Raw genomic sequence first — 23,721 nt, forward strand, 5'->3', positions numbered from 1 at the left:
TCAGTCCTGATTTTGCATTTTACTAATAATTTGAACTCAGACACAATCTATGGCTCTATTTCAGCTTTCTCATCTGTAAAATAGGCTTAATAATAGTGCCTTATGGGATTGGGAAGAATTAAATGTGATAATACATGCATAGCTCAGTCAATGCCTGGCACATTGTAAATATAAAATACAGTATTATATATTTAACCAGAAGAGGAAAAAAACTTTAATATATAAATATGAAATGTAGTGATCAAGCTGTAATCCTGAGTATTCTGCCTTTTTATTTTTTGAGCAATTAAAATATTTCACGGATAATATTGTTTTCTTATTTAACAGAAAGTAGAGTAGTTTGAGAAAAGTTCAAGAGGCCAGATGATGAAACACATAAGAATTTGCAGAAGAATTTGCAGCATAATATGAGTTCAAGAGGAAAAATGGAGGTAGTCATCTGGTGGTGTTTTCTGTCTTTGGGTGGGGATTATTCTGTTAAGGGCAGAGGATATGAACATTCTATACTGTGACCCGGATAAGATATGTTATAGAATTGCCAAGTGAATTGAACAGTATTCTTTACACATTTATGTACAGTGGTTTAAAAAGCATTTCCACATAAATGAGATCATTAGATTCTTGCAGGAGCCTTATTGGGTGGGTAAGGCGAGTATAAGGACCTCTTCTTCGCCGCCCTGGATGCCGTAGAACTTGGCCTTGCACAAGTTTAGATTCTCCTAGATTTTCTGATGTTTGGTCCAGAGTTTTCTCGGTTGCACGGTCATTGATCACCTTCTACATTCAGTCGTTCAACAAGCATTTACTGAACTCTGGGATGGTATCAGTGTAATATACTAACTTCGGCCCAATCCCATACCCCTTTAAAAGCTATTCAGGGAAAAAAGGAAACCTATCAAAGGCATTCCTGGGAAAACCTATGTTCATCTATGTATGGAAGACAATGAACTAAAAAAAAAAAAAAGTATGGCAGAATTAGCGTGGAACTGAAATTGACAGTTCCTGCGGCGCAAACGAGGGACTCTCCCGACAGACAGCAGTGGGTGTCGTCTCTGGCGGATGGCGAGCTGCAAGGGAACCAGTGGCGACCGGAGGGGAGCGCGGGGGTGGGGGGGGGGGGGCGCGTCCCCAGGGCCGCGGGCGGCGCGCGTCGGTCCCCCCGGGAGGTCGGGGGGCGGGGGGCGGCGGCGCGGCTCACCGGGCGCAGCGCACCCAAGGCTCTGCGCCGCCCGCTCCTCCTTAACCCGCGCGGGGAGGCGGTGGCGGCGGCCCGGCGGGCGGGGGCGGGGGAGGGGCGCCGAGCGCGGCGCGGAGGCCGGGGAGGAGCCGGGGCCTGCAGCGGAGCCGCGCCGAGCCCGAGCCCCGGCCGAGCCCTGACACCTTCCGTCCGCCGCCTGGCTCCCTGGGGGAGTCCGGACTGGCCGGAGCCCGAGCGGCGGCGGCGCGGGGAGCCCCACGCGCCGGCGGGAGCGGAGCGGACGCGAACGGGACGAGAGGAGGCGCGGCCGCCGCAGGGACGCGCGTCCGGAGCCGCGGCCTCCCGGCCCCGGCTGCCCAGGCCAGCTCCGGGAGAGCGGGGAGCAAGCAAACCCCACCCTCGGGGGCGCCCCGGGAGCGGAGGCGGGAGGGGGACGGGAAAAGACCCTTCGCACCCGGGCGAGGGACCGAGGAGACCCCGCTAGGGGGCGAGTCTCTCCTTCTTAGAGGCGAGGAGGATCCCCGCACCGTCCCGGGAATGGAGCCTCCAAAGTAGAGGGGTGATCCTTACCGAGGAAGCGAGTGAGCAGCCCCGCGTGCCTCCACTCCTGCAAGCACACTCTCCTCAGTTCTGGACTTTTGGGGGCCGGAGAGAACGGGGTATGCCTCTGGAGTAGGCACCCTGCCGCCCAGCCCGTGCTCACGGGGGCGAGGACTGCTCACGTTCAGAAGCAGAGGACACCCCAGGGAGAGAAGACGACTCGGCTTCCAGCCTTCCAGGAGAGGGGAAGAAGTCCCCCCAACTTCCCTGTACCCGGACGGTGGAACAGGGCAGAGCCCCTCCGCTCCGATCTCCAGCCGACAGAAAGAGCCCTCCACTCCCGACAGATTCAGTTTGGGGGAGAGGGGGACTCCCCCAAGGGGGAGGAGACAACTCCGGGTTGGACGAGGCTCCTCCCCTCCTCCCCAGGGTCGCCGGCCGAGTGTGGGGGGTGTGCCACCTTCCCCAGGTGGGACCTCCTTCTCCCCCTCGCCCTCCCTCCACTCCTCATCCTCGCGGGACCCAGTTCCCCTCCCCAGCTTGGGAGGCTCAGCCAAGAACGGGAAGAGCCACTGAGGATGAGGCTCCGCATCTGCCTTTGAAGAGAGGGGTCCCTCCAACCCCAGACTCCAGTACCAGGTGGTCCCCGCCCTCTGCTGCGGCTGACGTGGAGACAGGTTAGTGCTTTCTTTCATCTTCTGTCGTCTTTAGACACTAGTGGGTGTAGGGGGCCTGAGATGGTGCCTCTTGAGATGGGTTTCGTTACTGGGATGGTAGAGCAACAACTCAGAGACTCTTCTGGGAAATGTGTTCCGAAGCTATTGGATTCAAACCCTCATCTTGCTGCAGAGGCTATGAGAAATGGGTTTCTTAGTGTTGGGGGGACTGATGGGATGGGGTTCATTGGAGGTCCCTAGGAAAATGTTTGTTTTCATGCCAAGGGCAAGGGACATCAGAAAACCTCTGCATCTCTAGCACTCCATCCGTACAGTGTCATGATGAGACACACCCCAACCGGACTGCCACACCACCCTCTATCCTTGGGCCTTGTCACACCGAGAATGGGCTCTCACTGAAGTCATGGTGGCATCTTGTGGCCTGGCCTTGTCTGGGGCTTCCATTGGTATTACATTTTCTTACCTGTAACCCTAGGTCATTTAATGTCCACCAGAGTTGTTCTCTGGAGAAGGCAATGGCAACCCACTCCAGTACTCTTGCCTGGAAAATCCCATGGACAGAGGAGCCTGGTAGGCTGCAGTCCATGGGGTCGAGAAGAGTCGGACATGACTGAGTGACTTCACTTTCACTTTTCACTTTCATGCATTGGAGAAGGAAATGGCAACCCACTCCAGTGTTCTTGCCTGGAGAATCCCAGGGGTGGTGGAGCCTGGTGGGCTGCCGTCTATGGGGTCGCACAGAGTTGGACACGACTGAAGTGACTTAGCAGTTGCAGCAGCAGCAGCAGAGCTGTTCTCTCCAGCCCATGGTGATTACTGCTCCCTTTATAAGAAAAGTGGTCTGTCTCCACTCACTGTGCTTCCCAGCCTCCCCTCATGACATCTCCACTCCGGGCTGGAAGCATAACATCCACAGGGAAAATGGAGATCCCATGTCCCAAGGCAAGAAAAAAGTCTGCAGGGAATGCCAGCTCCTGGGTTGAAGTTTGTCCCTAAAGCTGGCCGGCTCCCACTGTCCCAGTGCCCGACACTGCTCCTGTCCTTTGCTGACAGTTCCTCAGGAAAAGGCAGACCCTGGAGAGAAGGAGGGGAGGGGTGATGCTCAGCCTACTTCCAGTCTTCAATGGAAATAAGCTGACTGCCAGGGAGATTTGACCCCCGAGGAATTTCTTTTCAGAAAATCACCTGATAGCTTCATCCTATCTCTTCCTGTTTTGTGTGCAAGTTCTGGGTGTCTGGAACCTTGAATGTATGTTATCTTTCATAGGAAAATAGCAAGAACCATCAAAGCCCAGGATCTTCAGAAAAGGCAAGAAAAAGGTGCCAGGACATCCTTCTGGCGGAGCCTGGGCTATGGGTTTAGTAGCGCTCTGCCTGTCAACCTGGGGTCCCCAGCTAGGTGCCTGTGTTCCTGCCTCACCGCTAGGAAATACTTTGTCTTCTGTAAGGAGCATTAGACCCCACAGCGAATCCAAGTGAGAGGCTTCATCTTTCTTTCTTTCTCTCTCTCTCATTTTTATATATTTATTTGGCTGCTCTGGGGCTTAGTTGCAGCATGTGGGATCTAGTTCCCAGACCAGGGATTCAACCCAGGCCCTCTGTGTAGAGAGCACAAAGTCTTAGCCATGGGACCACCAGGGAAGTCCCGGGAGGCTTCATCCTATTTGGGTTTTTATGTTTCCTCCTTTGGCCATTGGGTGAACTGCCTGAATCTCTAAGTACATTCACTGTGTCCTGGAAGCTACCTGTTGGTTGTGGTCCATGAGAGGGCTGTAATCTGGGTTTGTGGGGCTGCGCTGTAAAATAACGTGCGTCTCTTTCTTACTTCACATGGATGTGGCTCTGTCCCCATCATGCACCAAGGCCAAGTCTGTGTGTGCTTTTCAGACTAGGCTCCAATTACCTAGAATTGTGTGTTTCTGGTAGGCCGCTTAAAACAGGTGCGCCAGTGCAGGGAAGTGAGGAGAATGCTGGTAATGATGCCCAGCTGGGAGGACAGGGTTGGCCTGCCCCAGCCAATGGGAGCCCTCATGAGTGGCTGCAGCCCAATCTCTGGCTGGGACCACTTCTGCTAGGACTGATAGAGAGCGTCAGCTCTGACATCTCTGGTCTAATAAGCATGAGGATCCTCGGCTGTTTACCCTAGAACTCCCTTCCCCATTTTTGTTTGAAAAGAGCTGGCTCTGGAGAACAGCAGCCTATTTCCCAGAAAGCACTTTACCAGATGCTGGAGGGCTACTTGTTGAATGGCCCAGAGCCAACGGGACCAGAGCATGTCCAGATGACCCACTGCCACACAGCCTAAGCGGCTGTGCTGGGACTGAGTCTCCCTGATTCTCCTCGCCTCCGTGGAATCAGTTAGGGGCAGACAGCTATTGGGTTGGATTAACTATGACTTGGTGCTATTTTCCAGATCACATCTTATGACTCGACCTAGTCCCCTGTGGAAAATAAGAGATGATATTCCCCCATTTCTTTATCCTTGGGAGTTTACTAGTCGTGGCCCTGGTCAGTCCTTAGTCGGGTGACACTCACCGCAAAGGAAAGTTTGAGATTCTGACATCCTGAAAACTATTGTGAACTCATTGTAGGTTTGCTACTTCTTCCAGGCCTACCTGTATGGTCTGTCCATTTTTCTAATTTTCAATGTCTATTATTCTCTTTTTTTTTTCTCATTCAAAAATAGTCATTGCTACACGTATATAACACTCACTAAGTGCTTTAAAAATTTTAACTCAAGGTAATCCTCCCAACAACCCTATGTATATACAAGTTATCATCTCCATTTTCCAGTGAAGAAACTACAACACAGGTTAAGTAACTTGCCTGAGGTTGCACAGCCAGTAGGTAGGCTGTGGTGCCAGGACTGAAACCCAGACATCCGGGCTGGTAATCAGCAAGGTGGCAAACTTAGCCACTGCTCTGTTAGTTTCTGCATTAGGTACAGAGCAGGAAGTTATCATTCCTTAATGCCTGACCTTGGCACTGTACAGAGAACAATTACTGGCCTTTCAGAGAAAATGGGGAGAAAACTGTGCCTGTTATCTGGGGTCTTACACGTCTCACCTGGGATCAGTCTTCCCCTCCACCAGAATGTCTTTCTGTTTTTCTCTTTCTCCCAGTAGTGAAGTCTTCATTAGACGTTCCATGGATGTGATGGAGCCTGCCCTTTGGCTGCCTTTCCCAGTTTCTATGGGTATTTCCTTTCAGTCTTCCAGCTTGCAGAGAAGAATGTAGCCTGACTCAGGTTCTGCCCCAGCCCTGTGGCACAAGGCCCCCCTGGAGAGAGAGGTCTGGGTAACTGGGTTGGTTGGACTGAGAATGGAAGTACCTTTTATGTACCTTTCTAATAATAGCCCCGAACACTAGCCTGGTGCCATTATTTTGGGGGAATGTGGAATGTGTGGCAGCCACCAGCTCTTTAAGCTTCATTCATGTCCCTCTAGGAATGAAGCTTTGACAGTGTTTGTGATGGCATCCCTTTTATTGAAGAAGGAAACTGAGGCAGGAAGGCTTCAGGGAGGCAAGGGGTGTTTAGGGAGACTCAGCGTGTAGGTGTCAAGGTTCATAATAGAACCAGGGAACCTCATTCTCTGAGGTTCTACACGCTGGGCTGCCCTTCAAGAATGGGGAAGTGCTGGGGGCAAGGAAGTGGGATGGGTTTAGGGAGAATGGTGCTGAGAAATCAGGATCTTTTGCTCTAAGTGGCTTGTAGCTGGTAAGATTGGAAGATATTTTGAGTGCTGGGGCGGTAGCTGGAGGGCTGGCTGGGAGGGTGCTGGTGAAAGGTTAAATTTAACCTCCGTGTCCTAACCTGGTGCTGGGGAAATGCTAGGGAAGGGCACAGAACCAGCAAAAGGCTGAGGGCACTTCCGTTTATGGAATTCACAGTGATTGGCACCTGCCAAGTGGGTTCTGTAAACTGCTTTGATTGTATTCTCCTGTCCCTCCCTATCCAGTGTTGGGAGGGTTGCACATGAAATGTCCCCTGAAGACTTCTGTGTTCTTTCCTTCTTTTATTATTTTTATTTCTGGCTGGGCAGGGTCTTCAGTGCTTTGCGTGGGCTTTCTCTCCAGTTGCACTGAGTGGAGGCTACTCTGGGCTACCGGCCTCACACTGCAGTGGCCCCTCCTGTTGCGGAGCACTGGCTGCTGTAGTTGAGGCTCACAGGCTCTAGAATGAGGGCTCAGTAGTTGTGGTTCATGGACCCAGCTGCTCTGTGGCATGTGGAATCTGTTCACAGATCAGGGATGGAACCTGTGTCCCCAGTGGTGGCAGGCAGACTCTTATCCACTGTGCTTCCAGGGAAGCCCCTGCTATGTTCTTAAAGTGAAACTTCCCAGGATCTTTAGCAGGAGATAATAGGGTAAAATTTCCTTAGAAACCCAGGAGAACCCTGGTCATTGTGAACCTGCTCATTGCTGTGTTCCCATTCAGCTGGGCTAACGTAGCTCCAGAACCAGATGGCTGCGGAATGCACGTTACCCCAGTAGCTGCTCTGCTCTGCCTTAGTAAATTGCCAGGAGCTGAGGCTTCCTGGAATGATTCAGTGTCCCTGTTAGTCTCCAGGTTTCCACGGTTTTAGGGCAAAATGGTGGTGGTGGGATGGGAAAGGATGGTGGGGAAAGGAGCTCAGCATAAAGGGGAATCCCCTTTGCGATGCTATTTATAAAACCAACCTGGGTTGCTGTTGGGTCTCACGCTGCCCAGGCCCCCGAGGCACTAAGGTGTTTCCTTGAGTACAGAGTGGGCGGAGTTGATGTGTTGCTGGTGAGGAGCTCCAGAACGTGCACACGCATGCAGAGACTGTGTGGGTGGGGAACTGAGAGATTAGGGGATGAGTGAGCTTGCTGACCCTTGGGAGAAAGTCTCCAGGCTAGAGGAGTTAAGAACTAGGAGAGTGAGCCCAGAGATGGAGGCAGGAGACTGGGCCCATGCCTGCGACTGAGCTTCTAACTACGGTGTGTGGATTTGCGTGTAGTTGTATGTAATGCTGGTGCACATTATGTGAGTGGATTTAGGCATTACACACCCAATGTGTTTTCTGTCCAGGATTCTGAGACTTGTTAGCCTTGGCTCCTCAAGAGTGATTACCCCTTCAGCAGGGGTCGGAGGAAGAAACCCTAGCTGGAACCTGGCCAACAGTGCAGGCACAAGGTGGTTCGGCAGCAATCATGGATTGGGGGTGGGGTGGCGGGGTGGGGAGGGGCAGGGCGCTTCCCTGGAGGGCTTCCCTGGTGGCTCAGTGGTAAAGCATCTGCCTGCCAGTGCAGGAGAGGCGGTTGGATCCCTGCGTCGGGAGGTTCCCTGGTGGAGGAAATGGCAACCCACTCCAGTATTCTTGCCAGGAAAATCCCATGGACAGAGGACCCTGGTGGGCTATACAGTCCATGGGGTCGCAAAGAGTCAGACACGACTTAGCGATTGAGCATGCAGGCACAATTAATGTATGTTTGTGTGTCTGGGCGGGGTTGGGAGGGGTAAAGGAATGGGGTAGGGGGGTGAGGGGGTAGGGGAAGGGGGGTGGGACAGAGTCGGGGTGGTGGTGGAGTGGGGTGGGGTGGTGCTGGCTTCCACCCTAGGGGAGTGCCAATGGCTACCACGTGGATCATGCCACTCTTTCCAGCCCCTGCAATGCAAATCTCACCTACTGTCCTTCACCTTCCCCCACCCAGACGTCACTCCGGCTGCACCCCTCCGTCTGAGAGAGTGCCCAGGCCGCGTGGGTGGCGGCAGGGTGTGCAGACAGCCGGCGTGGGAGGGTTGGCAGCGCCAGGAGTTTGCATGGAGGTGCCGCGAGCGTGCGTGCCTGGCCGGGAAGGCAAGAGAGAGGAGGAGGAGGCGGCAGAAGGGGAGCCAACCCTGAGCCCCAGAATGGCTATTTTTAGCTGCCTATCTGATTGTTACCGGTGCGCGCACAGCTGGGTGTCTCCCTGGCTCAGTGCAGCCAGGCAGGCCGAGCGGTGGGAGGGCCTCTGCAGTGACTTCTTCCTGGTGTCGCCGTCTGTGGGCGGGAACTCGCGAGGGGGCGGTGCTTTAAAGGTGCGAGGGCAGCCGTGCTCCGGCTCCTGCCCTCTGTGTTGTGAGTCTGTGCCCCGTGGGTAACGTATGCCGTGTATCTCCTTGTGGTTTCTGGTCACGGGCTGCTGTCTGTGTGCCATCCCTGTTTGGCTGGTTGTCACACTTATGTACCTAATACTCCTCGTATGCACATGGATGTGGGATCCTAGGGCGAGCACTGGGGATGGAACTAATGTGAAATACCTTTGGAAGTGTTGATGCGTGCTTCTTTAGGGTATACTTGTGTTTACTCTGATTGTTTTTCTTCACACGTTTGCTCGTGCTGTCTCTCTGTGGATGTTGAATGTAAACATAACATGTGACACATAATTGGAGAATAGACTTTGGCAGGTTTTACCTGCTGTCTAAGTGTTTTTTTTTTTTTTTTAAGTGGTTTTTTAAGAAATCGATTCGACACAGGTGTTTTTGTTTTTTTAAGATTTATTTATTTTATTTTTTGACTGTGCTGGGTCTTCGTTTCTGCACTCAGGCTTTCTCTAGTTTCGGTGCACGAGCTGCCGAGCACTGGCTCTAGCTTCAGTAATTGCAGCGTGTGTGCGCAGTTGTTGTGACTCCAGGGTTCCAGAGTGCAGGCTTAATAGTTGTGGTGCATGGGCTTAGTTGCTCTGCTGCCTGTGGGATCTTCCCAGATCAGGGATTGAACCGGTCTCCCTTGCATTGCAAAGCCGATTCTTAACCACTGGACCACCAGCAAAGCCCTCCACGAAGCTTTAAAATATTGTGTTGTAGGGCTTTAAGAAAGGAGAATTGAGGAACAGCTCGACTTGCTGGGTGGTTTGATCTCCCTTTTCGTCCTGCATGAAGCAAGAGGCCTCTGCCATGTTCCATGTGAAGTTGCAGGATAAGTGCCAGTCTGTCATCTGGCAGGTGATTGACGTATGCATTTGAGGGTTCTGGGAACCTGGTTATCTCATGAGTGGAGTCTTCTATAGGAATTAGAGTGAGAAGAAACTCTCCTTCCCCTAAAGCCCTAAGATTTGGTATTACTTGCCACAAGTGACCACAGGTAACACTTGTCTATTTTATTTTCCTCTTCTCTGCAGAATCCAAAAATACCATGGCTTCTGACCTAGAGAGCAGCCTCACCTCCATAGACTGGCTCCCCCAGCTGACCCTCCGGGCCACCATCGAAAAGCTGGGAAGCGCCTCTCAGGCTGGGCCTCCTGGTGGGAGCCGAAAATGTCCACCAGGCTCCCCCACAGATCCGAACGCCACCCTGAGTAAAGACGAGGCTGCCGTTCACCAGGATGGTAAACCCCGGTACAGCTATGCCACCCTCATCACCTATGCCATCAACTCCTCTCCAGCCAAGAAGATGACCCTCAGTGAGATTTACCGCTGGATCTGTGACAACTTCCCCTATTACAAGAATGCAGGCATTGGTTGGAAGGTGGGACAGCTTCTATGCCCTGAGATGGTTCTTAGCCTTGACAACATTTTCCTCTACTTTTGTGTCTTCCTGTAACCTGGTCCACTTCACTCTGAGCTGTCTCAGAGATGTGTGAACTTAAAAATCTCAAATCTCCCATCCCTTACTTTTTTTTTTTCAGAGTTGAACAACTTTCATAAGGTGTATCTGGGAAATACCAGTGATACCAAACCTCTGAGTATAGTTACGGTATGGCAGGATGCTGATGCTCACCATACTCTCTTTGAAAAAAAAAATTGTTTATTTATTTGGCTGTGCCAGGTCTTAGTTGCGCCATGTGAACACTTAGTGATGGTATGCAACATCTAGTTCCCTGACCAGGGATTGAACCCAGGCCCCCTGCATTGGGAGCACAGAGTCTTAGCCACTGGGCCACCAGGGAAGTCCCTCATCCTACCCTCTTGTCCCTTGGTTTATTTCACAGGTATTTATTGCCATTCTGCTCTGTTGAAGTCACATGCAAGGCATGGCATCTCTCCATCCTACCTAGAGATCAAACCTCACACAGTCATTATCTTTTTAAAAACTATGTACCAAAGAAAAAATAATAATGTAATTAGGTCCTTCCCCAGCAGCTCATCCACCAAGCAAGGAAGGAGAGGATAAGTGGTTTGGCTGGAGATGAAGGAAAAAGGGGCCTTCTCTTCCACGCATGGAAGGAAGGCTGATGTTCTCAGTCCTTGGGAGCAATCACTCACTTGCCAGTTGTTGAGTAGAAACTGGGATTTAGTGTAGCTGTGTCACTCTGTAAATAATCAGCTCACATACAAGCCAGATGATGAGCTGGGGACTGTTGAAAGCATTCAGTTTTCCCTTTATAAATATGTTCCTGCTAGCTGCCACAGCCCCCACCAACTTCACCCAAGGCATGTATGCAACAATATTTCTTTCCTCCAAATGTGACCATTCCCTGGGCTCTTGAGAAGACAAAAAGGTGAATTGTACCTAGTTTCACTTATAATTTATATTTTGTTATCATTTACATCATTACATCATCAGTTTTGTATTTTTTTTCATGGCTGTGCCACTGTGGCTTGTGTGATCTCAGTTCCTCAGCTAGAGATCGAACCTGTGCCCTTGGCAGTGAAAGCTCGGAGTCCTAACCCCTAGACCTCTGGGGAATTCCCACATCATTAGTTTTAAAATGTTCTTTCACTATTGATAGAATTAATTAAGGAGCTGAGCAGATGTGATTCTTTTTTAATTGACGTATAGTTGCTATACAATATTATTAAGTTAAGGTGTACAGTATAGTGATTCACAGTTTTAAAGGTTATACTTTAATTTATAGTTAATATAAAATCTGTATTTATTCTCCATATCGTATCAATACAATATATCCTTGCAGCCAATTTTATATATAATAGTTTGTACCTCTTAATCCCCTACCCGTGTATTGCCTCTACTTCCTTCGCTCTCCTCACTGGTAACCAATGGTTTGTTCTCTATATCTGTTAGTCTGCTTCTTTTTTGTTGTATTTACTAGTTTGTTCTATTTTTTAGATAGCATGGGTAAATGATATCATGTAATGTTTGTCTTTCTCTGTCTGACTTATTTCACTAAGCATAATGCCCTCCAAATCGGTCCATATTGCTGCAAATGGCAAAATTTCACTCTTTTTAATGGCTGAGCAGCATTCCATTGTGTGTATATGTGTATATATGTATATGCCATATATCTATATGCCACATCTTCTTTATCCATTCATCTGTGGATGGGCACTTAGGTTTGTGCAAATGTGATTTTGAGGCATTTATATACCGTCATCAGTTGGGTGTGATTTGGGTGGAAAGATTGAAAAAACTATATATAATCAGCTCTCTAGAAGCACCAGGTAGTCAAATTTACAGCAGTTAATCTCTCATCAATTTACTTGCTTTTTCTTATCTCATTGCTCTTGCTATCTGATAGGCGATTTCCTCCATCAGTATGGTTATGAGGTGCTCAGTTTACCCTGACACTTGCACTTTAGCGTGTGTTATTTCCCTTTGTGTCCTTTTGTGAACTATTGGAAAATTTCCTGCTTTGCATGATACTCAAATCTAACTTGCTTCTGTGCTTCCTCAGAATTCAATTCGGCACAATCTTTCTCTCAACAAGTGTTTCCGGAAGGTGCCCAGACCACGGGATGACCCTGGAAAGGTGAGATTCAGCTGTAATTGGAGAGGGGAGGACCAGGAAGGAAAGGAGAGTAGTTGACAGCTCAGAGTCCTGTGGCTGTTTTAATTACCCAGAAGAGGAAATCGTATTAATTAGAGAAGCAGCTTTATTTTTCTCTCAGAGGAAGAGCTTGGTTATCAAACTTATGGGTCCTCACAAGAATGAATGACTAAGGAAAGCTGTGAAATTTTTTCTTAATAGAAATATTTATGAAAAAATTGACTTCGATGCCCTCTTTTGGTGTATCGGGCTCTTTCTAGATGTAAAATAAGCTTTGGAGGCATTTTTCTATAGAAAAATCTCGTGGTTTTTATCTTCGAAGGGGAGAAGTGATAGATCATCCTCTTTGTTGGACAGCCATGGATGCTAAAGTCTCAGAGAGTTTTGCCTTAGATCACATGGAAGGGGTAGGTTGGTTTGGGCATTTGCAGCTCTTTGAGGTGGATGCTGTGTTCTGCATCCTCATTATGATCGAGACCTGTGTTTGGACCACAGTGGGTACCTCTGACATACTCTGTGATTTAGTACAGATTTAGTACTCAAAAATAGCTGTTACTCTCAGGATTCTATGTGAATTGCCAGTCATTTTTCTTAATATAGCTCTTATCTTATATGAAGAAGTGACAGTCGCTCAGTCGTGTCTGACTGTGACCCCATGGACTCTTTGCAAGCACACCAAGTTTCTCTGTCTATGGAGTTCTCCAGGCAAGAATACTGGAATGGGTAGCCATTCCCTTCTCCAGGAGATCTTGCCAACTTGGGGATCAAAACTATGCCTCCTGCATTGCAGGTGGATTTGTTATCATTTTATGGTAGGGCCTATTTTATATGAAGCCAGGGAAGCCCTATTTTATATGAAAATCCTCTCAAATGTCTACTTTTCCAGTGGGCGGTATTTCCATATATAATGATTTTTTTTTTCTCTCTGGCGATGGGTTCTTCTAGGGTTCTTATTGGACAATTGATACTTGCCCTGACATCTCCCGGAAGAGACGACACCCTCCAGATGATGATGTAAGTCTCTACCTCAATGAGATGCCATTTCTGAGCCCGCTGCTCCTCCCGCATCTCCCAGTCATTTCCTAAACATGGGGCAAAGGTCAGACACCAGCAAGGATGGAACCATGAATCATGTGGGGAGGTTTAGCATCTGCTTATAGATTGCTCTTTTTTCACAACCCTCAGCTGTCTCAGGATTCACCAGAACAGGACGCCAGCAAGAGTCCACGGGGAGGGGTTCCAGGGAGTGGAGAAGCCTCACTGCCTCCTGAGGGGAACCCTCAGATACCACTTCAGAGCCCCACATCGATTGCCAGCTATAGCCAGGTAGGAGGTGGAGGTGGCAGGAGGCATAAGGGATGGATGGACGGGTGGATGGGTGGGTGATTGAATAGATTGATATGTCTGTCAGTTCAAAATTATGTATTGATTGTCTGTGCTATAGCAGGCAGATAAATTGGGAAAGAAGGAGAAAGCAAAAGAAAGAAGCAGAGAGAGGGAGAGAGCAAAAGGCAGAGAGAAACAACGTTTTAAGAAAGATCAGAAAAATAAAAATGGTGAGAAGACAAGAAAGGGATCAAAAAAGTTTCTGAGAAAGGAAAGACGAGCATGGATGCAACACAGGGAAAGGGCAAGAGACTATATCAAGATAGGAATGAGAAAAGGAGAAAAATGATGCTCATTCATTGAAAGGATGGGAGAGGATGAAAAGGATAGGCAAGAGAGCTTGGTGTCCACTAAAGTGTCGTATGGGTCCCTCACATAGGACATGGACCAAGTCTTTCTTGCCTCTTCCTCTAGGGCACAGGGTCTGTGGACGGCGGAGCGGTGGCAGCGGCAGGTCCAGGTCGAGAGAGCACCGAGGGGCCCCCTCCCCTGTACAACACCAACCATGACTTCAAATTCTCCTACTCGGAGATCAATTTTCAGGATCTAAGCTGGTCCTTCCGCAACCTCTACAAGTCCATGCTGGAGAAGTCCTCCTCGTCTCAGCATGGTGAGTCTGGGCTGGGGAGGGGAGCTGGGATGTCCTTGTATTTTCTTTTTTTTAATATTTATTTGGCTGTACCAGGTCTTAGTTGTGGCATGTAAGCTCTTGTGGCATATGGGATCTAGTTCCCTGACCAGGCACTGAACCCAGGTCCCCTGCACTGGGAGCGGGGAGTCTTAGCCCATGGACCACCAGGGAAGTCCCTGTCCTTGTATTTTTGAACAGATGGTGACATTCTCTTCTCTCCCTTTTTCCTACGTGTAACACGAGGAGAGGGCGATCACTGGTCAGGGAAGAAAGTGGGTCATGAGCCAAAACTGTCTGGAGTCAGATCTCTTCTGACTTAGTACTGAAGGACAGCTGTCTCAAGAGGCAGTGGGCTGGCTCCTTAGCTGCAGTGAGCTGGAGGAATCCCCCTTCTAGAACCAAGGGCTGTGATTTAATGGCTGCTTCAAGTCATTATGAGGATGGCCACTAGGGGACAGCAGTTTCTTTTTTTTAAGAATCTCTGTGTTTGTGAGAACAACTTAATTAAAAAAAATTTTTTTTAATTAAAATTTTAAATTTTAATTTTGGGGCTTTCTAGATGGCTCAGTGGTAAAGAAACTGTCTGCTGAGCAGGAGACTTGGGTTCAATCCCTGGGTTGGGAAGATCCCCTGGAAAAGGAAATGGCAACCCACTCCAGTATTCTTGCCTGGAGAATCCTCATGGACAGAGGAGCCTGGCGGGCTGCAGTCCAGGGGGTCGCAAAGTGTCAGACACGACTGACCGACTAAGCACAGCACATGTTTGGAACTCTATCTGATGTCTGATGTCTTTGGAAACTATGATTCCTACATCAGTATCCTTGAAAAATAGCATAAAAAGGTGCATGTTGACATTTGGCTAAAATTCCAGTAGTTGTCCTGCTGTTAAGACCCTTGTCTGTCAGTTATACCTGCCCAGGGGCTGGAGGGGACCAGGCTGGAGGGGACCAGGGCTGGAGGGGACCCTGCTGTCCAGATTGTCCTTACCCTTCGTCGGCTGCCTTTTCTGGGTCTCAACCCCGTGGAAATCCTGACCCACTTTGCCTGACCCACCCCCACCCCCCCGCAGGCTTCTCGTCTCTCCTGGGGGACCTGCCGCCCTCCAACAACTACTACGTGTATCAGCAGCAGCAGCAGCCGCCGCAGCCGCAGCCGCCGCCCCCGCAGTCACAGCCGCAGGCACCCGCCCAGGGCACCTCTGCTGTCGGGGGTGCGCCGCCATTGCACACCCCCAGCCCCGACGGCTGTACCCCACCCGGGGGTAAGCCAACGGGATCCGAGGGCTACGGGCCACCCCCGGTGATGGCCATGCACCCGCCCCCGCTGCAGCACGGAGGCTACCACGCCCATCAGCACCACCCCCATTCCCACCCCGCCCAGCAGCCGCCGCCACAGCAACAGGCACAAGGCCAGGCACCCATCAGCAGCACTGGCTTTGGTGAGTAAGCGAGGTACGCGGAGCCCCGGAAGGACTGCCAGCTGACCTTCCTGTTCTGACTCTGGAAGGAGAGGGGATTGGTTAGGAAATTAACAGCGGGTCTTTTATTTATTTGTTTCCGTGCCTACTGGTATTTGGGATCTTCGTTCCCCCAGGAGGAATCAAACCTGCCCGGCCCTGCATTGGAAGGGCAGTCTTAACCTCTGGACTACCAGGAAAGTCCCAATAGTGGCTCTTCTAGCCTTACTCTCCCCCCAGAGCTCCTGTGGGCAACAGAAGTTGCAAATTGGAGCTCTATATTAAGAGAATTTTTAGACAAATTTGGATTGTTTTACTTATTCTCTTGTCTGTGAGCTGGGCTGTTTGTAATTACAGCATCAATAGCTCGGTTTGTCCTAAATCTCCAGGGAGGGAAAGTCCAAAGTTATCTTGGTAATGTAACTTGCATCTTGTAGATGCAAGAATCTTGCATTCATAACTCAGACTGCTGTCAGCTGGTGGCTGTCTCATCACCCCTCACTCTGTCTTATTCCCCCATCCCCTTCCTCTTCACAGCCTTTCCTCCAGACTGGTGCTCCAATATCGATTCCTTAAAGGAAAGCTTTAAGATGGTGAACCGGCTCAACTGGTCCAGCATTGAGCAGTCACAGTTCTCAGGTTGGTGACTGAGTGATGGTGCCTGAAATAAGAAAAAACAAATAGAACGGAAGAACCGGTGGTGCCTGGTGGTGGGGGTGGGTGGGTGGGTGGGTGTTGAGGGATGTAAGTGGAAAAAACCCAATGGAAACTGGAACCAGAGGGGATGGTTAAGTGAAGCTTGTATGCTTGGTCATGTCCGACTCTTTGTGACCACTTGGACTATAGCCCGCCAGGCTCTTCTGTTCATGTAATTTTCCAGGCAAGAATACTGGAGTGGGTTGCCATTTCCTTCTCCAAGTAAAGCTTGAGGATGGAGGATTTCATGTTACACAGGTGGATAATATTGCTACCTTCTTCAAGTTAATCTTTAGTTCAGTCTCTCAGTTGTGTTCCACTCTTTGCGACCCCATGGACTGCAGCACAGCAGCTTCCCTGTCTCAAACTTATGTCTGTCCAGTCGGTGATGCCTCCAACCATCTCATCCTCCTGCCTTCAGTCTTTCCCAGCATCAGGGTCTTTTCCAATGAGTCAGTTCTTTGCATCAGGTGGCCAAAGTATTGAAATTTCAACGTCAGCATCAGTCCTTCCAATGAATATTCAGGACTGATTTTCTTTAGGACTGACTGGTTTGATCTCCTTGCAGTCCAAGGGACTCTCAAGAGTCTTCTCCAACACCACAGTTCTAAACCATCAATTCTTCAGTACTCAGCTTTCTTTATGGACTAATTCTTACATCCATACATGACTACTGGAAAAACCATAGCTTTGACTAGACGGACCTTTGTCAGCAAAGTAATATCTCAGCTTTTTAGTATGCTGTCTAGGTTGGTCATGGCTTTTCTTCCAAGGACCAAGCGTCTTTTAATTTTATGGCTGCAGTTACCATCTGCAGTGATTTTGGAGCCCAAGAAAATAAAGCCTGTCACTGTTTCCATTGTTTCCCCATCTATTTGCCATGAAGTGATGGGACCAGATGCCATGATCTTTGTTTTTTGAATGTTGAATTTTAAGCCAGATTTTTATCTTGATTAATTTTTGCCTTTATTCAAAATGACAGTGGTTTATTCTACTCAGTTTTATCTTTGGGAGAAGGAGGACTCTTTATTCAGAAGCCCTGGATCACCATTTTATAGTTTTGCCACCATTTATTGACAGTATGGGGGCTTCCCAGGTGGCACCTGGTAAAGAATCTACCTACCAATGCAGGAGATGCAGGGGACATGGGGTTCGATCCCTGGGTTGTGAAGATCCCCTGGAGGAGGAAATGGCAAGCCACTCCAGTATTCTTCCCAGGAAAATTCGTGACTGACAATATGACCACAGCTAATTCACTCAGTTACTTTGAAACTTTTATTCACCAGTAATATGGAAATTATATGAGTTTGGTAAGGAAGAAATAGAATGAGAGTTTGAAAATGTAGATGTCAATTATTGGGGGTTGTTGTTTAGTTGCCAAGTTGTGTCTGACTCTTTGCAACCATATGGACTGTAGATCTTACCAGACTCCTCTATCGTTGGGGTTTTCCAGGTAAGAATACCAGAGTGGGTTGCCATTTCCTTGGTAACACGTATAATCAGTGGTGTTGATTGACAGTGTGACTGGAGCAGTGACTTAGGTATAGAACCACTAGGGATGTTGGGGCTCTGGCAAGGTTAGCATTTCTTTTTTTTTTAATAGACTACACAGTTTATTTTTCATAATGCCTGTCAAGCAATAGATAAATTCAGAAAGCAAAAATTAAAATTTGAAATCTCACCATTCATTGCAAAAATAACAGGAGTTAGCATTTCTTGCTTCTTTACTGGCAGAGCTGATGGAGAGCCTGCGGCAGGCAGAGCAGAAGAACTGGAGCCTGGACCAGCATCACATTGCCAATCTGTGTGACTCCCTCAATCACTTCCTCACTCAGACTGGTCATGTGCCCCCCCAGGGAGGCTCCCACCGGCCACCCGCCCCCTCCCGCATCGCGGACTCCTGTGCTCTCACCAGTGGCAAGCAGGAGCCAGCCATGAACCAAGGTACCACACGAAGCCGGTTGCCAAGGAGGTGGAGACTGGATGATGCGAAGGAAGGGGGATGAGAAGGGTGGAAGAGAACTGAGAAACATCAGCTTATGGGCACTGATCCAAAGGCCAAAAAAATAGACTGTATCTCCTTTTAGGTTTTTTTTTTTTTCTTTTTGGTTGCTCTGAGTCTTGGTTGGTGCGCACAGAGTTTTCTCTAGTTGCAGTGAGTGGGCGCTGCTTTCAAGTAAAGGTGGGTAGGCTTCTCACTGTGGTGGCTTCTGCTGATGTGGAGTGCAGGCTCTAGGACTCACAGGCTTCAGTAGCTGTGGCACATGGGCATAGTTGCCCCATGGCTTGTGGGATCTTCCCAGAGAAGGGATCGAACCCGTGTTCCCTGCATTGACACGTGAATTCTTAGCCACTGGATTCCAAGGGAAGTTTTCCTTTTAGATCTTGATCTGGGAGGTCAGGGTTACTTAAGAAAAGGGAAGAGAAAGTCCCTATTCTAAATCTGTGTCTCAGGAAACTCCTCCCTGGATCGTATCACATAGGGTCATGATCGGCAAACCAGTGAAGTGAGGGAGAGTCAGTGATGAAGGTTCTGTGTTTATCACCCTGCTGATAGCTGTAATATTGCAGGGGCTAGTATTGGGTGCCTTTGCCTTTGTACCCTAAGTGACTAGGACTGAGAGCTTCTACAGAAAGCACTGATGCCCACAGGAGCTACAGAACAGAGCGGGTAAGGGAGAAGAGCTGAAGGTGATGGGGAGTATGTCACCCTCTCTATCAGACTCTGCTTCCTTGAGTACAGGGGTCCCACTCACTTAACTCTTGTCTTGCTTTCACAGCAGTGAACTCTTATGTGCACCCTCAAGCCCCCCATCTCTACCCTGGCCCATCACCAATGTACCCACTCCCCACCCAGGACTCAGCAGGATACAGTCGCCCAGGTAAGAGCCAGGAGACTTGTTTTAAGCACCAGCGAGTTTGTTTGGCTTTCCTGTGGCTCTGAGCCTGCATTATCAGCCCTTTTGACTGCACCTGCCAGAACGGGTGAGCCCTCCTGGTTCCTGAGACTGAGGGTGGGCCACCTGTTGGGAGGTGTATGTCATGGGAGACAAGAGAAGATCAACAAGCTTTAAAATTAGCCCGTGCCTACCATGATGACAGAAAGTAGAAGCATGATTATAAACAAAAGATAGACAAGTAGAACATATATGCTTCACTTCGGAATCTGGATGGAAGATGCACTCAGACAAATGAAATGAACATGTTATATACATGTACCTGCTTTGTGCCCATGTCACCTGACCTCTAGTATCAGGGGTCTGGGATTGAACTATCTCTGTTGGTGTGAGTAGGCGTGGATACCCTAAATTGTCATGAATAGTGCAAAATGAACAGATCCTTCACCTTTAAATGCATTTTAGAAAAACCACTGTTATCATCCTGCCTAACCACAGTGTTTTCAATTTAGGAGGTCTTTGTCCATGTATTCCTTCTTATATACAAATCTCTGTATTGCTATTTCAAATAGTAATATTGCTATTTCTGTATGTTTTTTGATGTTATTATATGATCTTTGAAAATATAATTTTTTTTTTTTTGACTACTCTACGTGGCTTGTGGGATCTTAGTTCCCTGACCAGGGATTGAACCCCGGGCCCTAGGCAGTGAAAACAAGGAGTCCTAACCCCTGGACAACCAGGGCATTCCCCATAAGTATAATTTTTAATGGCTGTTACATTTTACTGCTGTTACATTGTCATATGGCGCAGTTTACTCTAGTTTCTTTCCTGGGACCTCACTGAAGTGGTAGCTGGCAGCAAAAATAACTCTGGGCTGATAAGGATGGTAGTTTCCCCAAACCTTCCCCCTGGGGGTGCTTGGGGTTGATCACCGTCCATCGAGATGGACAGAATGGCCTCCCATGCCCTCTCCTCTTAATCTCCTTTTCTCTTTCCACAGCACACCACATGGTCCCTCGGCCACCAGTCCCACCTCCTGGGGCCAGTGAGGAGATCCCAGATGACTTCGATTGGGACTTGATTACCTAGTGCATTTGAGAGCCCGGCCATCAGCCCAGGGCTGGGTGGTGACATAGGGCAATGGGGGAAGCCCAGCCCCCGCCCACTCTTCCGCCCTTGCCTGTATATAGATATATATCCTTTTTTTTTCTTTCTCTGCCAGAGAAGCCACCGCAAGATGCTGCCGAAGATAACCCCCTCTTTCCTGCCTCATTCTTCCTCTTCCTTCTAGTTTTTTTCCCTATTCTTTTATTATTATTCTTATTATATTATTATTATTATGATTGGTTATATGCTGTCTCCAGTCTCCTGTCCCCACACCATTGTCCATGTCCACCTCTTGCTAATTTAAAGTCACCTGGCTGGAAGGTGAAGCCATGAGAGCCACAGTGAAAGGTCTCAAATTTTGATTTACCTTTCTCTTTGGGCAATTCAGTGCTAATCCCACCTTTCAGCCCTATGTTGTTTTCCGTGGATATCAGTTCAATCCAGGGCTGAAGAGGCCACATTATTAAGTAGAAGGGATTTAAAATGCTGCTTGGCAGCCATGAATTTGCAGGTTTTACTTAATGGTGCTAATTTTGTCCTCTGAGCTCTTCCTTGTCCCTTTATATCTCCAATCCTACTTCTGCTGGTCCTCATTCCCCATCAAGGGTAAGAGTGATGGTGGTGGAGATAAAATCCTAGTGGAATAAGAGGTCTGGGTTGGGTAGAGTAGAACGCTGTAGAGGGGTGATGAAATATAAAACAGTCAGAAATTGGGTCTCTGCCACTCTTGTCAAATAAACTGCCATTGACTTATTCCTGGCCTGTTCTCTATAGGACATAGAGTCAGTCCTAGCCAGAACTCTCCTTCTCTTCAGGGCTTCCCAGGTGGCACAAGGTGGTAAAGAACCCGCCTGCCAAGGCAGGAGACGTGAGTTCCATCCCTGGGCTGGGAAGATCCCCTGGAGGAGGGCATGGCAACCCACTCCAGTATTCTTGCCTGGAGAATTGCATGGACAGAGGAGCCTGGTGGGCTACAGTCTATAGGGTTACAGAGTTGGACACGACTGAAGCAACTTAGCACGGATGTGCTGCGTCTCTGGTGGAAATGAGGACAACCCTTCAGCATAGGGTCAGCTTTTTGGAGAGGGTTTCTATTGAACCATTCTGGCTTTTTAAACATCATGTTCTCTGGAAATTAACTGGCTTTTATTTGCATTTACTAGTTTTCCTTTCATCCCCTTATCTCATTTGGCAAATATTATTTCATCCTCTTTCAGTTGTCTGCCCAGCTCTTCCACCCATCAAATTTTCTTCTCCCGTTTTCTGGGATTCTCAAGAAAGAAGAGTAACCCATGATTCCTTTTAGTCTCACCATGTCCTCGGGCAAGACTGGAATCTGTTTCCCATGGATCAAAGCAGAACCAAACCTACAGTACGGGTGGCAGGAGGGTGAGAGAGGAAAGGGGAAGTGGTGTAGACATGCATAGGGAATATTTCAGTTATTTACCTATGTAGGCAAATGCTTCTCTTGGAATCCAGATCACTGGGGCTGAAGCTTTTGCAATCAGGTTTTTTGAAGGATGAAGGAACTTGGGAGAGGGTAATAAATAACTGAATACAAAGAGCTTCATGAGGGCCAAAGAAGGACCCCCCCCTGCCCCCTCCCCCCAAAAAAAGGTACAGGGGAAACTTATCTCCTTTATCAAGGAGTGGCCATGGTTTATGGCTGCAAAGTACTTAGCATATATTGGATATTAATTGTTGAATTCTAGTTCTGAGAAGGAAGAACAGTTTTATTTCCGTTTTTACTTTACTGAATGGTCACTTTCTTAAAGCTGTAGGACAAAATGTGCGAAATGGACAAGGCCATTTTCTCTGTGATTTCTGGTTTTTTCCCTGTCCTTTTATTTACCCATGCTTTCCGCTCTCTTGCTTTTCCCCTCATCCTCCCCTTCCTTTCTTCGTAAAGGGTTCTATACTGAGAGTTTGTTGAAGTGAGGCTGAAGTCAGGGGGGCAAAAAAGGGCAGTTAACTAAACAGCACTTTATTTCTTTGAAGTTCTTAGTAAGACGTGGGGGTGTGAGTAGCTTGAACCCCCTGTCGTGTTGGAGGGCAGTTTGTGGGGTTGAAGTATGGCGTAAGATTTCCCATTGGGGAAAGGAGAATTCCTCTTCCAGGGTGGTGACACGCCTTAGGCCAGTGTCCCCCATCTGAGGCGTGTCTTCCTTATCCTTCCAGTCAGGGTGCCTCCTACACACAGCGTCCCATCTGTTCTTCCTAAGATCTCCTCTCTTACAAATCATCACGTTTCTCAACCCCTCTTCTACCCAGATCCACACAAGATTTGCCAGGGTAGACTAAATCAGACATGGAAATGTCTCCTGTGTATAGTTCATCTGTGTCTTCTGAAAACGAGAACTCTGGCGGGCAGCCAGTCACTGAAGTTTAGGGCTTGGGCTGGAGATGGGCCGTCAGGCCTTCGGGGCCTTTAGCCCCCCTCTCCGCTAAAACCAGCCTCGCTAAATGGCACAGGACAAACCCAACTCTCTTTGGGCCTCAGTTTCCCCTCCCCTCCCTGAAAGGGAGAGAATACTCCTTTTTCTTGTCGATCCAGCATTGCCAGCCTTGAAAGTTTAGTCATTGTTGTCGTCTTGGGTGATGTGTGCAGAACTACAGGAGCTCACTGCCAAAAGAGGAAATAGAGGAGAGCGTAGGGGAGAGGGACGGAAGGAGCAATTCTCTGGTATCCATCCACCCATCCCTGCCTTTCTCTCTTCAACCCCCATGTTTATGGTTTGGTGAGTCCTTCATACCACCCATAATGCTTTGCATTGGCGCAGGCTGGGAAGGGGGGGTGTATGGGCTCACAAGTTGTTGTTGTTGTTGTTTTTTGCATGCTTTCTTAATAAAAAAAAAAAAAAAAAAGAATGTTTATGGTTTTATCTTCCTGGTGCTGGTGTCGAATTTCTTTTTTGCCAGAGTAGGGAAAAGGGAAATGTGAAATCATTTGTTTTCTACTTCCCCTCCTCCTCGTTCCCCCACAGGATCTGACTGATGTTTTTGGTAATATTGATAAGAAAGGAAGATTAAAAGCATGGCTCTAGCATTTTTTTTTTAATGCTGTTAATTATTGCAAAATATTGTTGGGAGAGGCAGTCCGTCCCACCTTGCAGCTTGATGTGTGGACTAAACTGCCTTGCTTGCATTCTGGGGTATTTTAAAGATTAAAAATACTACAATTTGAGAAGGACTTGGCTCTCCCTCTGGGACTTTGGGCAAAGCTTACAGGTACTCACCAGAGTTTTACATTGAAAATGAGGGGATTCCAATTCTAGTGATTTCTTCAGAATACATTTCCAAGGGAAACACAACTCTCAAAAGGAGCCCAGAAATGTCAACTATTGAATAGGTATGCCAACTTGGGATAATTATGCCAAGATCATTCACCCTGGTATCCTGTACACTAGCCCTAAGAGTTTGAGACTTCTATCCAGGGTCCCATGAGAATGTTGGGGTTT

The 23,721-nt window shown here is 48.5% G+C and overlaps 1 protein-coding gene across 1 annotated transcript; it reads left to right on the forward strand.

Moving 5' to 3' along the window:
* Positions 1-1,361: 1,361 nt before the first annotated feature.
* Positions 1,362-21,407, forward strand: FOXJ2 (forkhead box J2). Its single transcript, XM_019961619.2, has 11 exons — positions 1,362-2,415; positions 9,541-9,887; positions 11,995-12,069; positions 13,033-13,101; positions 13,273-13,413; positions 13,888-14,083; positions 15,174-15,542; positions 16,098-16,199; positions 17,991-18,200; positions 19,037-19,138; positions 20,157-21,407. Exons 2-11 carry the CDS (start codon positions 9,555-9,557, stop codon positions 20,243-20,245), a joined length of 1,686 nt encoding a protein of 561 aa, XP_019817178.2. The 5' UTR covers positions 1,362-2,415; positions 9,541-9,554; the 3' UTR covers positions 20,246-21,407.
* The last annotated feature ends 2,314 nt before the right edge of the window (positions 21,408-23,721 follow it).

This window comes from Bos indicus, chromosome 5, assembly GCF_029378745.1.
Source record: "Bos indicus isolate NIAB-ARS_2022 breed Sahiwal x Tharparkar chromosome 5, NIAB-ARS_B.indTharparkar_mat_pri_1.0, whole genome shotgun sequence".
NCBI lineage: Eukaryota > Metazoa > Chordata > Mammalia > Artiodactyla > Bovidae > Bos > Bos indicus.